The sequence below is a fragment of the Micropterus dolomieu genome, linkage group LG09 (assembly GCF_021292245.1).
Source record: "Micropterus dolomieu isolate WLL.071019.BEF.003 ecotype Adirondacks linkage group LG09, ASM2129224v1, whole genome shotgun sequence".
NCBI classification, from domain to species: domain Eukaryota; kingdom Metazoa; phylum Chordata; class Actinopteri; order Centrarchiformes; family Centrarchidae; genus Micropterus; species Micropterus dolomieu.
This window is the reverse complement of record NC_060158.1, coordinates 30,028,730-30,042,098: the sequence shown is the minus strand read 5'-3', so window position 1 is coordinate 30,042,098 and position 13,369 is coordinate 30,028,730. Positions and strand designations below refer to the sequence as shown.

Here is a 13,369-nt window from a genome sequence, read left to right as displayed (position 1 = left end):
GCGCGTGAAAATCCCAGTAACTGAGCAGATTGTGAAATACTCAGACCGGCCCGTCTGGCACCAACAACCATGCCACGCTCAAAATTGCTTAAATCACCTTTCTTTCCCATTCTGACATTCAGTTTGGAGTTCAGGAGATTGTCTTGACCAGGACCACACCCCTAAATGCATTGAAGCAACTGCCATGTGATTAGTTGATTAGATAATTGCATTAATGAGAAATTGAACAGGTGTTCCTAATAATCCTTTAGGTGAGTGTAAGTTAAAGCAGTTGCAAGTTAGTTAGTATACTTTAATAGCCAGCACAGTATCTGAAAAGTGCAGTTTGCTTTTTATAGTGTGAATATAAAAGCAGTGCAAAAACCTTTACCTTTACTAGAATACTACCACAATTTCTAAAATGTCCTCTTCCTCATTTTCCCTTTTAATGTTTATTTTAGAAGTTATCCTTTGGTGAAGTTGCACTTGTACAAAAATAAATGCGATGTTTTACATCTAATCTTTAGATCTCTTCTAGAGAGAGCCATAGCTTATAACATGTAGAGTAGAAAGGTGGCTGTTTAAAGTTTAGTTTGAAATCATGTCAGGTACAAGGGATTCCAATTGTGACAAGTTGTTGTGGTGGAAAAAAGTAGTATATGTGTGTATGGTGTTACCTGTTGTCGGTGGTGTTGAGTGTTACTCTGTTTCTCTCCCAGGTGATGTTGGCCTCAGGTACTCCATTGATCTGACACTGGAAGCGAGCAACACCTCCCTCATCCACAGACATGGACACTGGGTGGGTGTGGAACTTAGGAAGCGCTGAGGAGCAAACCACTCAAAGATCAACCTTAATGAATATGGATATCATTGTGAAACATTGATGGAGCACTCCAACAATAATTATGATATCATCAGGGTTATCTCAGCTTGAAAGATTGAATATAGAATGTCAGCGTTACAAAATGTGGTTGTGTAGTTTTAAAGATGTGGGACTTTACTAGACTGGAAAGGTCTAACAAAAATATCGGTTACATTGTGGAAAATATAGGAACCAGTGTTTTTGGATCTTGACCTAATAAAAGTGTTAGCTCTGCTCCTTTAATTTTGAGTGTTTCTTCTAATGTTTTCTCTTTATAGACTTTGTGGGAGTGGAACACTAGATAAGTGTAATTTTTCTGTAATTTATCACTATACGGTTAGTTATTATTTCTTGGAATGAGCTTTAGAAACAAAAGTAGCCTCTCCCATTTTCTGTGAAACATTTTATTTTTAATGAAATTTAATTAGGTTTATAAATATTGTCATAACAAGATATTGTTTAACTATTTTTCTTCAAATCTAGCAAGTAACTTCTAATTGTGTTCACGCTGCATGATAAATAATTACTTTACATATATCGTAAAATCTCTGTAGCCCATGGAATGCAATTCACTCTAAAAAAACCCTTCTTAATGACTCTGTATTCTGACATATTTAAGCAAACCTTTCCACAGTGTTAATATTTCACATTTTCACCTTATTGATCCAGACATCACACATAAACCATCAAGTTGAGATTAAGTAAAATACACAAGATCGTTATGTATTTTAAACTTGTTGACAACAGAGCCTAATTCAAATTTAAAATTTTAACTTGGAATTTATAGTTTTGTCCATCTTTCCTAATAGATATAATAACATGTTATTCACCAATTTCATTACTGTGATCACCTGGAGAGTGACTGGTTTAACATATGACAAATTCGCTACCTCTGCAGTGTGACCCCTCTAAAGAAATCAAATAACAATACACCACAATGTGTGTAGAGAACAACGTGCAAACAAGCTCATTTTAGCTGCCTTTATCTATTTCTATTTTTAGGGAAATGTGATGTGAAAGTTCTGTGATCGCATAGAAACATTGCAATAACCTCATTGTGCAAAGTCAAAAACAATTTTTAAATTATCACAGCTGATTTGGAAATACTAGAAGTCATTAACCTTTTTCCCTAACATCACATCTTGTTATAGTGATTTAGCATCTTGTAATTACGTCAAAGGATCAGTATCATCGGGTCAAAATGATGAGATAGTTTCTGTAATTATGAGATAAGGAGCTCGTAATTACGATCTATATCTTATCAATGTAGCTTTACAAACTGATGATGTACAGTTATTGTGGTAGTGCCCTTCCTCTTCTCATCTCCAGTCTCCTACTCAACCAATATGCACTGTAAGAAACTTCTTTTTCTCTGTGACATTATTTTTTGCTGACTCTGCAACATGTTTTCACTCCCATCTCGTGAAACACAGCTACTTCAAAATGCTTCAAAATATGACACTGTAGGTAATTTCTACAGTGTCATATTTTGCGCAAAACTCCGTGGTCAGGTTAGCAACAATAAATATGCAACGTCTGGGTTAGCCTTTCGATGGTTAACATTGAGAAACGGTTGCACTATGGTCAGGTTTAGGCATAAAAACCACGTCCTTTAGGAAAAGATTATAATTATATAGTATAGATGTAGTATAGATGTAAGTTCACTTAAAATTATTTTAGTCCTGCTTTGTCCCATACATCCACCCCACCTCCTCTACACACATTTTGCTGTTTATACCTTATACCTTTCTATCACCTTTGTTTGACAGTGGGCGCTTCCAAAGATGATGCTAGAGGGCAGGGGCGGACTGGCCATTGTGCCGTTCAGGAACAATCCCGAACATCAATTTCAGGCCGAACCGGCCGGGAGTCAGGTGTTTTTATTTTTCAGTTTCTAATGTTTTACTTTGTTATCCTTTACTACTGGTTGTGTCCCTGATTATTTTAAAACGGCTTGCGTGAACCCACTTTTAAAGAAACCTGGTTTGGATCCCTCCCTCCCACATAATTTTAGACCAATTTCAAAACTGCCTTTTATTGCAAAGATTCTAGAAAGAATTGTATCCAAACAGCTGCTCACTGTACTGGAAAATAACAAAATATTTTAAAAGTTTCAATCTGGGTTCAGGAAGTACCACAGCACTGAGACTGCCCTGCTTAAAGTCACCAATGACCTTTTAATGTCTGCTGATGAAGGCATGTGTTCAGTCCTGGTACTCCTGAACCTTAGCGCTGCTTTTGACACCATTGATCACAACATCATGTTAGACAGACTGAGGCTGGGTGGGGATCTCTGGTACTGCCCTAGAATGGTTTTCATCCTACCTGTCAAATAGGAAGTTTTGCGTGTCTGTAAACAACTATGTCTCTTCGTTCTGTCCAATTAAATACGGTGTGCCTCAGGGGTCGGTCTTAGGACCCATTTTGTTTTCCTTGTATCTGCTTCCCCTTGGACATATTATCCATAAACATGGCATTTCTTTTCATATTTATGCTGATGACACACAAATATACTTGCCCGTCAGATCACAGAGTTCACTTACCGCCTGCCTTTGTGAAGTTAAAAAATGGATGTCAAATAATTTCCTCCAGCTGAACTCAGACAAAACAGAAATCCTGGTCACTGGGTCCCAGCAGATGGCAAAACAAATACTGCCATCTGCTGGTTCCCTAGTAAATCACATTAAGCCTGTGGCAAAGAACCTTGGTGTTTGGTTTGATAGTAATTTAAATTTCAAGCAGCACACCATAAAGCTCAATCATGTTTTTATCAACTTAGAAATATATAAAAAATTCGATCTATTTTAACTTTTAAGGACACCGAGACCATTTTACACGCCTTAATCTCATCACGCCTGGATTATTGCAACAGCCTTTTCACCTGTTTAACCCAAAAATCTATTGATCGACTCCAGACTGTCCAGAACTCAGCTGCCAGGCTTTTAACCAGAACAACGAAATATGACCACATTACTCCTATTTTAGCTTCATTACACTGGCTCCCAGTATGTTTTAGAATTGACTTTAAAATTCTATTGATCACTTTTAAAGCTCTTCATGGCCTCTCGCCTTGTTATATTTCTGAACTTTTAGTCCCATACACACCAGCACGTACCTTGAGATCCTCGGGCAGAGGTCTGTTGTCTGTTCCAGAGTCTCGACTGAAAACTAAAGGGGACAGAGCGTTTGCTGTCAGGGCCCGAACAGCCTGCCCGAGGAAATCAGGTCAGCTGAGTCAGTGAACTCTTTTAAGTCCCTTCTTAAAACATACTTTTATAGGAGAGCCTTTCCCGATCTTATTTGACTTTATTTTATCCCTTTTATTTTATTCTATTTTACTAGTTTTATATTTATCTTAAATGTGTATTTTAGTCTTTTCAATGTTTTCATGCTTTTATCTTGTATTGTTTTTGTATTATTGTATTTTGGTTACACTTGTTAAAGCACTTTGTAACTTGTTTTTGAAAAGTGCTCTACAAATAAAGATTATTATTATTATTATTATTATTATTATTATCCGCGACCGCGCTGGGAGGCCGGCCAGACAGCTGCAGCGACCGCTGTCTGCGTGTCTGACTAGGCCAAACTAATACTCTCAGGATGGAGGGGGGTTACGACCGACCTCCCAACTTGCACCGATCTTCGTTTTTGTTGAAATCTGATCAAAGGAGTTTACCATCTGCAGCGAGTTTAATGTTAGCCCTGGGTTGTGTGATAAGCGCAACAGAGATGGTAAATGTGGAGAAAAGAAAGAAAGAAAGAGGAAAAAGAAATGTGTGGTGCCGAAAAAACAAGAATTAAGAAGAAAAAATGTTGGCACTAGAGGCAGCTAAATGTGCCACATTAACTGAGGAATCTCTGTATGTCTTTATGTAGGCCTATATTAGCTGTTGAGGTCAGTGGAGGTGATACTTGTTGATGAGGAGGGATAGAAGGAACAGGAGGAGCAGCAGGAGGAGAAGGAGGAGGACAGGACACATTGGTGTCTCACAGTGGATTCGAACCTGGGTCTCTCACACCAAAGGCATGCGTCTTATCCCCTGCGTCATCATCAATATATATATATTGAACACATTAAAAAAATTTACAGCTTACTTTAAATGACAAAAAAATTGGATCAACTTTGGTCAAAATGGCTTTGATCAAATAACTTTAACAATTGTGATGAAACAGAGGAAATTTTAGTGAGAGGAGGGGCAGCCAGAAGAAATCTTGAAAACAAAAGGTGACATTTTGTGTTATTTGTTAGAATTACCATGGGGGGGGGGGCTTACCACATGTTACCCTATTTATTACTGATGTTCTTCTCCTGCATATGTAGCTGTACAATCAGTACAAGCAGAGGCAGAGTCCAGCACAGGGGAGCTGAGCCAGGGAGAGGCCTACTCAGAGCTGAGGCTGATGGATTTGAAGTTTATGCACAACACATACACACTGCTGTATTTTATGGGAATGCATGCACGTAGTTTTTGAGTATATTTAAGTATTTTAGCCCTCTGACTGACTCAGGCTTGTCTGACCTGGTTTTGTTCAGTGCAGAGCTGCCTTGCTTATACAAACGAGATAGGTGTCATACTGAATTTTCTTGAAGGTCTTTAGCATAATAAACAAAAACACTAATACCTATTAAAATAACTGCAAATAATATTTCTGCTTGCATAAAAGGCCTCTCCGTCTCAAAGTCCCTTGCTTAATTTCAGTCGCAGTACACCGCTGCTAGAGGGGTACCTACAGCATCATATTTACAAGTGGAGGGCCACAGACCAAACTGCAGTATTTGATGAGTTGAGACCTCAAGTAAATTGTACTGTTCCAATGAACATGAAAATGTATGGCATAACAAGTATATAGACTGTAACAATCATGTGCTGTGTTGCACTGTCAAACACTTACATGCCAAAAGAACTTTAGCCTTGCGACTGATCAGCATTCCATAGCGATTTTGGGCAGCACAGTCGTACTCGCCCATATCCGCATCACTCCCATCTCTGCGTTTCTGGAAGCTCTGGATAAACAGCGTGCCATTCGCCAGAACCCAAATCCGCGGACTGGTGGGTAAAGGCAGCCCGTTTTTACGCCACGTAACCATGATCGGTTCCTCACCCTGCACCCGACAGTCCAGCATGAGCGGGCGTTCCCTTACCGCAATCACATCACTGGGCTCCAGCAGGAAAGACAGCTCTGAGGCCAGACAACCACCTGCAAACAGGAGAAAGATAAATGCAGATTATAAGAGAGATAAAAGATGTGTGAGTACTAGGGGTGTGACAAGATAAAAATGGGGCTAGATTTCTCATCAGGTTAGAAGATTAGAAGGTTAGATTGTAACAGCACAACCTTGCTCTGTATGGAGGTCCTGAAGTTAACGTGTGGATTTGTGATGCGATTTCAAGTGTTTTCAGTTAGTTTCGGAGGGAAGACTAAATCACGCCTACATGTGTGCAGACTCAGCAGGGATGATATTAAATGAGAAATGGATTCATAGGAGAAAACATATCTGCCTGAGAGCCTTAGTGCATTATATTTTATTTTATATATTTTTTTATTTTATATATTTTTATATTTTACATTATATATTTCTGCCACCAGAATTTTGTGTTTTCCTTTACATAAATAAAAACATTTCAACCATAAATTGGTGCATCACACCCCTAATGAGTACTCACCTGCTTGCTTGATTATAATTGCGTTAAACCATCTTGAGCATTGTGGAAGTGATAGCAGGCATAATAAAGGTCAAGGCACACTGTCTATGTTTCTACAAATTTAAATACAATTTAGTCATAAAAAAAAATTAAAGTAAAGAACTGGAATTCTGGGTAAGTGTTAAGATAAGTCCAAGTGTGATCTATCTGTCACACCCCACATGCACACAAGTGTGTCATGTGTATGTTAAAAAATTAGCTTGTTGTTCAGTCCAAACACACCTTAAGAATCTAGTCAGTTTGAACAAATCCCACTGAGCTGTGTTTTAGAAATCTTTGTATTTACTTGGAATTGTGGGAAGGCAACCTTGAGTGGTAAGTATATAGACATTTATGGTAGATCACAGAAGATCCAACCTATTTTTCATGTCAAAGTCACAAACATCCCATGGTTTCAGAGACAATACCACAGGAGGAGGCTTCTCTCTTTGAGACACCAAGCCTCAGGGAACCCTACCTGAATTGCCCAAAAAAACTCACTCAACACCAAAAACCATTTCATTTGATTGATGGTGCATTTGGTTTTGCGGCCTATAACGCTTTTACTGAAGACAAGCCACAATGGAGGCTGAATGCCAGTGAGTCATTCACCCAGAGAGGGCAACAACAATACCCGAGCAGGGGAGGAGAACACTGGCAAGGGTTGCTGGGGTCAAGTTAGGAGAGCTTCGATTGAACCAGGGGCCAAATGTGACAAAAGCGTTGTGACTATGCTTATTTGCACCCAACCCACACTAACCTCTGTCGTGTCAGCCACCAGGCACCCAAGGGCACCATCTGCCCCTTCTTATGCATCCCCTCCACCCCGCCCGTCTCTTCCCGTCCTTTCAGATCCATCTCTGAGGTGATTTTCCCATGCCACCAGAGCTCGCTTCCTCACCCTTATCCCTCTCCTCTGTGGCCTTGGTGACAGTCCCATACATCCATTCAGTCTTTTTTGGTGTTAATGTCCTCATATGCAAAGAGCCTTGAACGATTGCAAAAGCCACTTTCCTTCCCAGCTGTAAAGCAGTAACAATTGCAGTTGCACTTGAACCTGCACAATGCCTTATCAATGTCACTTGTGGTCTAGACATCACATCAGTTGGTTTCAGTCATATGTGTATTTCTTCTCCCAGTGAAATTCAGTTTCAAGTTTCCACTCTGAAAGCCAGCTGATGCTGTTTGCTAATGTGTTGAACATAATTTTCAGTATATCTGATTTTGATCTGATTTTTTTTTTTTTGTTAAAAGCTAAAATCAAACAAACATTTTCTCACTAACCTTTAGCAATGCAGACATCAGCAGGTTTTTGAAAAAAATAGAAAAACATTAACAGTAAAATGTCTTACCAGTCCTGGTTACTCTACATAATCCTGTTACTGTGTAAGATATTTTATCCATCCTACAAAGCTGTTACACTCAGCATAACTGCTTTTTGTTGGCTAAACTCTGCTAAATGGTATGGACTGAGGTATCATGGCGTTGCCTATGCAAATGACAAAAATTGCCTAAATTTATCTGATTATAGATAGTCACTTAAATCCTCCCAAAGATCTTTGTTATTGGCTTCACTAATATGTCACATTAAGACATGAGCATCTGCCCTTCTTCTAATGAGAGTTCTCCCACCCAGCAGATGCAGACAGCAGAGAGGATTGTGGGTGTACTGGTCAGATGTGTCTGGAAAGGCTGACAGAGCCCTTCAACCCCCCTGAGCCTCTCATCCCTTAGGCCTGCTGATGAAATTCAGGGTTCTAAAGAGGGTGACATGGAGTGTATTCTGTGGCTACTATTATCCAACACATGGTGTAGGCCTAATATCTGATCTGTAGTGTTAATATCTGATGCAGGAGAGTATATGAATGTGTGTGTGTGTGTGTGTGTGTGTGTGGGGGGGGGGGGGGGGGGGGGGGGGGGGGGGGGGTCAGTTGTGCATAAACAAGGTTATCTCATAGTATGATTCTTTCAGGGTATTGGTTATTAAAACTTTGCATTTATCTGCCTGACATCTACTTGATAATCAACATAACAATAGCACATACAAGATTTATAACACACTGCAACTTTGTGTGGTATACCAGTTTATTAAGGACACCAACAATCTAATGCAATCATTTGATCTATCTGAAACCTACTGTACAAGTTTTTTGTTGACACTGTATCAGAGAGCTGTTGATTTAAACTCTTGGGTTAATACCCAATGCTTGAAGTGCTGTTTTATTGGATTGTATTTGATTGTACAGATGAAACAAATACACTGTAACTCAGTAGCAGTTTTAAGTTTACTGCTGAGATTTGTGCCTTAATACATCAGCATTGGCTTGGGATTAAGTCGTGTTTGGGGCAACTGTAGCTCAGGTGGCAGAGCAAGGGAACTTTCAGTTTCTGATGAGCAGTTGGTACTTAAGCCTTCACTGTGAGTATGTGACTGACATGTAGTGTAAAGCATTTTGAGCAGTCAGTCCATTTACCATTTCCAGATTGAAGCCTCAAATCCAGTGAGATGCTCTGTATCAAGATGGATGAAGAATGATAGTGTGTCAAACCCAAAGAATGTTAGACAACAACCTTGAAAGCTGCTCCAGACTTAAATGTACTCTAAGCAAGTTCCAACAATCTGAATCTGCATGAGGTGAGTTTAAGTGCATAGAATTAGAGATTTGACAATTTTAATATAGGGAGAGGACTATAATGAGAATTTTTGAAGGGAGGGGGGTGTCCAGCAACCCCCACACTAGCACCCTGAGCCCTTCAGGGGTGATGAAAGAGTCAGAGGTGATAGGGTTGGATGTGTAAATGAGGGTGGGGGGAATTTTACTGTTTAGCCTGAGCTCCTCTCCTAGCTCCTCTCCCAACCCTTCACCATTTAGACATCTCTGTTTGAAAGTCAACTTTGGAGGACTACATGGATTTCAGCTAGGAATGAAACAGAGAAATATTTCTGATTAATTTAAAAGGGTTATGGTCAGGGTTGAGAATAAGGCAGTAGCTTTAAGGGTTGGGGTTAGAGCTTCATATTGTGTGGATTCACTGCACATATCCACAGACATCCCATTAGAACAAATATTTGATAATTGACCAAATCAGAGCACAATAAAAGTTGTAGCATTTGGTACCCAATTCATTATGTTCTCGCAGAACTTAACTTTATTTTGCAAATATCCTGAATGTGAAAGCTACAAAATTTCTAAAATATGATAGTGAAGGTTTAATATCTGATACCAATACAATGACATTAAGGTCAAATTTAGTGTGTGATCAGGCTTGGTTTTCCTGACCTACTGATAACATGCATAACACATATATTGGTCCCATAGATCCAGGGGCCCAGGACTTTGATATGCATTTGGTGGTTGCTTTCTAACGATCAGTGCAGAGTTAAAAAGCCTGACCAAAAACACTGTCCACACCAGGTGGATCAATAAGCAATAATCTCTAATGTGATGGAGAGGAGCCCACAGTTTGTTCTGCAATTTTAATCAGTGAGGTGTCAGCTCCGAGAGTGAGTGTAGCAACTCTTATTGGAGAAATCCTAAAGCAAAATGCCTGGCATTAATAGGCCTGGCTGATGACCAGCTTTGGATTTATATTTAGCACATTTATAACTGTCAGTTACCAGGCGCTGCTCAGTCATGTTTCTTCTGTCAACCACTCAGTGGCACTGACCTTAGAATTCTAAGGTGCTACCTACAAATAAATTGTCTCTTGTAAACATTCATTGCATTAAAGTTCACAAAGCAGTGTGTGCTTGTTTAACACCTCTTATAGGTGAATGTTGGATGTGGACCCTCTGCAGAAAGTCCCATCAGCCTCATAATCATGGAATTAGTCTAAATTCTGGACAGATTAAGATGTTAGCTTCTTTTTCTATCACACTGTAGGCCACCACAGGCCCTTTGTGTCCCTGCTGATTAAACCAAAGGGTTCTTGGAGTGTTGCTGGTCTAGTCCATCGTGGACAGCATGTGTGTGAGTGAGGCTGAGTGAGGAGCCCTGACAGGGGAGGGTTGTCGAGGACACGGTCATGGGCAGCTGTAGGGGGATTACCTTTTACACACATTAATTTAAAAAGGTCTCAATCTGAGTGCAGACTGAGGGCAGTGTTATGGAGATGAGGGTTTGAGGGTCAGGTCACTGAAGGCTTAGGACCTGGGGGGCCTATTGTCTCCTTGGTCCCCCCTCACAGACTGCTCTGCTGTCCAGGACAACACAGAGATCTACCCCCTCTTCAAGGTCGGAGGTCACGGACTCTAACCCCTTACTGTGGTCTGAGCTAAAGGCAGAGACATTGCCACTGCTTTCCTTCTCATGCAAAGCAGCTCTGTCTTTCCTCAAAATACATTGTTTTTTGTTCCCATCTACAACTTTGAAGGTTATTTTGAAGGTTTATTATCATGAACGTGCCTGAAAAACAACTGGAATATTAAGATGACTTCACCCTCAGGGTTTTAATATTTTAACGTTAATATATAAATTAATTAGTATTGCGTATGGAAATAAATTATGGGTACAGAGAATGTTCATATTTGGGTCACCCCAAAAATGTAACCCTGATGCAACAATTACATCAAGTTAAACATTTAAAAATGAAATGAATGTCCCTTTTTCTGGAGCTGTCAACTCCACTTCAGCAGACCTATTTTTCATTCATTTTTACTTCTAACTACTCTTTAATGAATAATAAAGTTGCTTGCTTTGCCAAGCATTGTTTGATCCCCTTCAATTTGAATCTTTCAATGTTTATTCAAGATTAATAATTATATAACCCATGTATATTATAATTTTTAGGAGTTATTTGGAGGAGACATCTGACCCTCTTATCTAGAGGGTCCACTTTGTGTTTCTGAAGCTGAAGTATAGGAAAGACAAAGTGGATGCTGTGATACCACTTTTTGTCGAATTGTATAGATGAGTAACTGAGACACACAGTTCTTGTTTAACTTGATGCTTAGTTCCAGTTTATACCCATATGTTAAAAGTCACTTTGAGTTTTTATTGTGCATATTTGTGCAGAGAATCATTTAAAATCTATTTACATCCATGAAGATATGTACAAGAGCTTCCAGTTATATGGGTTGAATGGAACTGTTCTATGGGGAACAATTGGATCAGTAAGGAAGCTGTTATGATGATGATTATGGGTTTTGGCGCATCAACTGGATCATTAATAATTTAGATGTCGAACATTTGACTTCCAGTTTCCTGAAAGTCAAAGTCAAAGCAGAAACAGCTGCAGCACCATCTTCTGCTCTTTCCCAAGTTCTCACCTTCTACTATCTAACAGCTGAACCCAGCTACAGTACTAAAATTAAAAGCTGAACCATACTTACTCAAACAGTAGAAAGCTGCCAGGCAGGTGAGAAAGATTCTTGGTTTCATTTTGGATTTCTTCACACCAAACTCCTTGACTTAAAATCTTCTTACCCTTAGAAGCTGATTAAAAAAATAATCCAAATTGAGATGCGTCTTATTCTGGATTCTGGATTCCTCCTACTTTGTATCTTCTTTGGTGATAAAGCTAAAATGTATATTGTTTTATTAAAGCATTGCTATTCTTTAGCTTCCCTGGTCCCAAGGGTTTGGCCCATGGAAGGTTGCCAGTCATGTCCAAAGCTGCTCTGAGAATAGCGCAAGGAAGACACCTCAACTTGGACAGAGCTCATTAGTTAGTCAGCCTCATTGTTGTTAGTAAATGGACAGTGATAAAGCGGCTTTCACCAGCTGCTCCAGGTTGGTGTCTTATGAACCAATCACAGACAGAGGGCTGCTGACCAGCCGCTTTGCTCCGCCTCCCTGCCTGATGAGCCAGCTGTGGCCTGACCTGGACAACATGCAACAACTCTGACTTTTGTTGCATGTTGACTGCTTTCTTTCAATCAAAAGTATATATATGTATGATCTTGAAGTTGCTGTTAATAGAGAGTTTGGGAGGCAAAGACTGAACGTTTTTGGACAGAGACACAATTTCTATTGTTTTGGCCCTGCCACAAAAATAAACATTTTTAACACTTTTTTTATTGGGTTAGATTTACAGATAATACATAACATAAAGCCTTATGTTATGTATTATTAATAATATTATCAGCACAGACAAACAAACAACAGGGTAGGTCAGAGTCACATTGGTATCATTTGCAAAGTTAAAGAAAGGGAGCCAAATTTAGGAGTTGTTGCATTCCAGTCTGTTTCTATTCCTCCTATATATTTAGGGCCCGAGCACGACCGTGTGAGGTCCCTATTGAATTTGCTAAGATTATTAGGGCCCGAGCACGACCGTGCGAGGTCCCTATTGAGTTTGCTAAGATTATATTTAGGGCCCGAGCACGACCGTGTGAGGTCCCTATTGAATTTGCTAAGATTATTAGGGCCCGAGCACGACCGTGCGAGGTCCCTATTGAATTTGCTAAGATTATAAGGGCCCAAGCACGACCGTGTGAGGTCTCTATTGAATTTGCTAAGATTATATATATATATTTTTAGGGCCCGAGCACGACCGTGTGAGGTCCCTATTGAATTTGCTAAGATTATATATGTTTAGGGCCCGAGCACGACCGTGCGAGGTCCCTATTGAATTTGCTAATATTATATTTAGGGCCCGAGCACGACCGTGCGAGGTCCCTATTGAATTTGCAAAGATTATTTATTAGGGCCCGAGCACGACCGTGCGAGGTCCCTATTGAATTTGCTAAGATTATATTTAGGGCCGGGCACGACCGTGCGAGGTCCCTATTGAATTTGCTCGGATTATTAGGGCCCGAGCACGACCGTGTGAGGTCCCTATTGAATTTGCTCGGATTATATTTTTTTTAGGGCCCGAGCACGACCGTGCGAGGTCCCTATTG

The 13,369-nt window shown here is 39.9% G+C and overlaps 1 protein-coding gene across 1 annotated transcript in view; it reads right to left on the bottom strand.

Annotated features, from left to right (window-relative positions):
• The window catches only part of si:ch211-57n23.4 (immunoglobulin superfamily DCC subclass member 3), a 56,779-nt gene extending 44,873 nt beyond the window's left edge, over positions 1-11,906 (bottom strand). The window contains exons 1-3 of the mRNA XM_046057846.1: positions 11,858-11,906; positions 5,735-6,040; positions 657-801 (exon numbers count right to left, since the gene is read on the bottom strand). Coding sequence (XP_045913802.1) covers positions 657-801; positions 5,735-6,040; positions 11,858-11,906 — 500 coding nt within the window. The remainder of the gene's footprint in view (positions 1-656; positions 802-5,734; positions 6,041-11,857) is intronic.
• Positions 11,907-13,369: the final 1,463 nt, after the last annotated feature.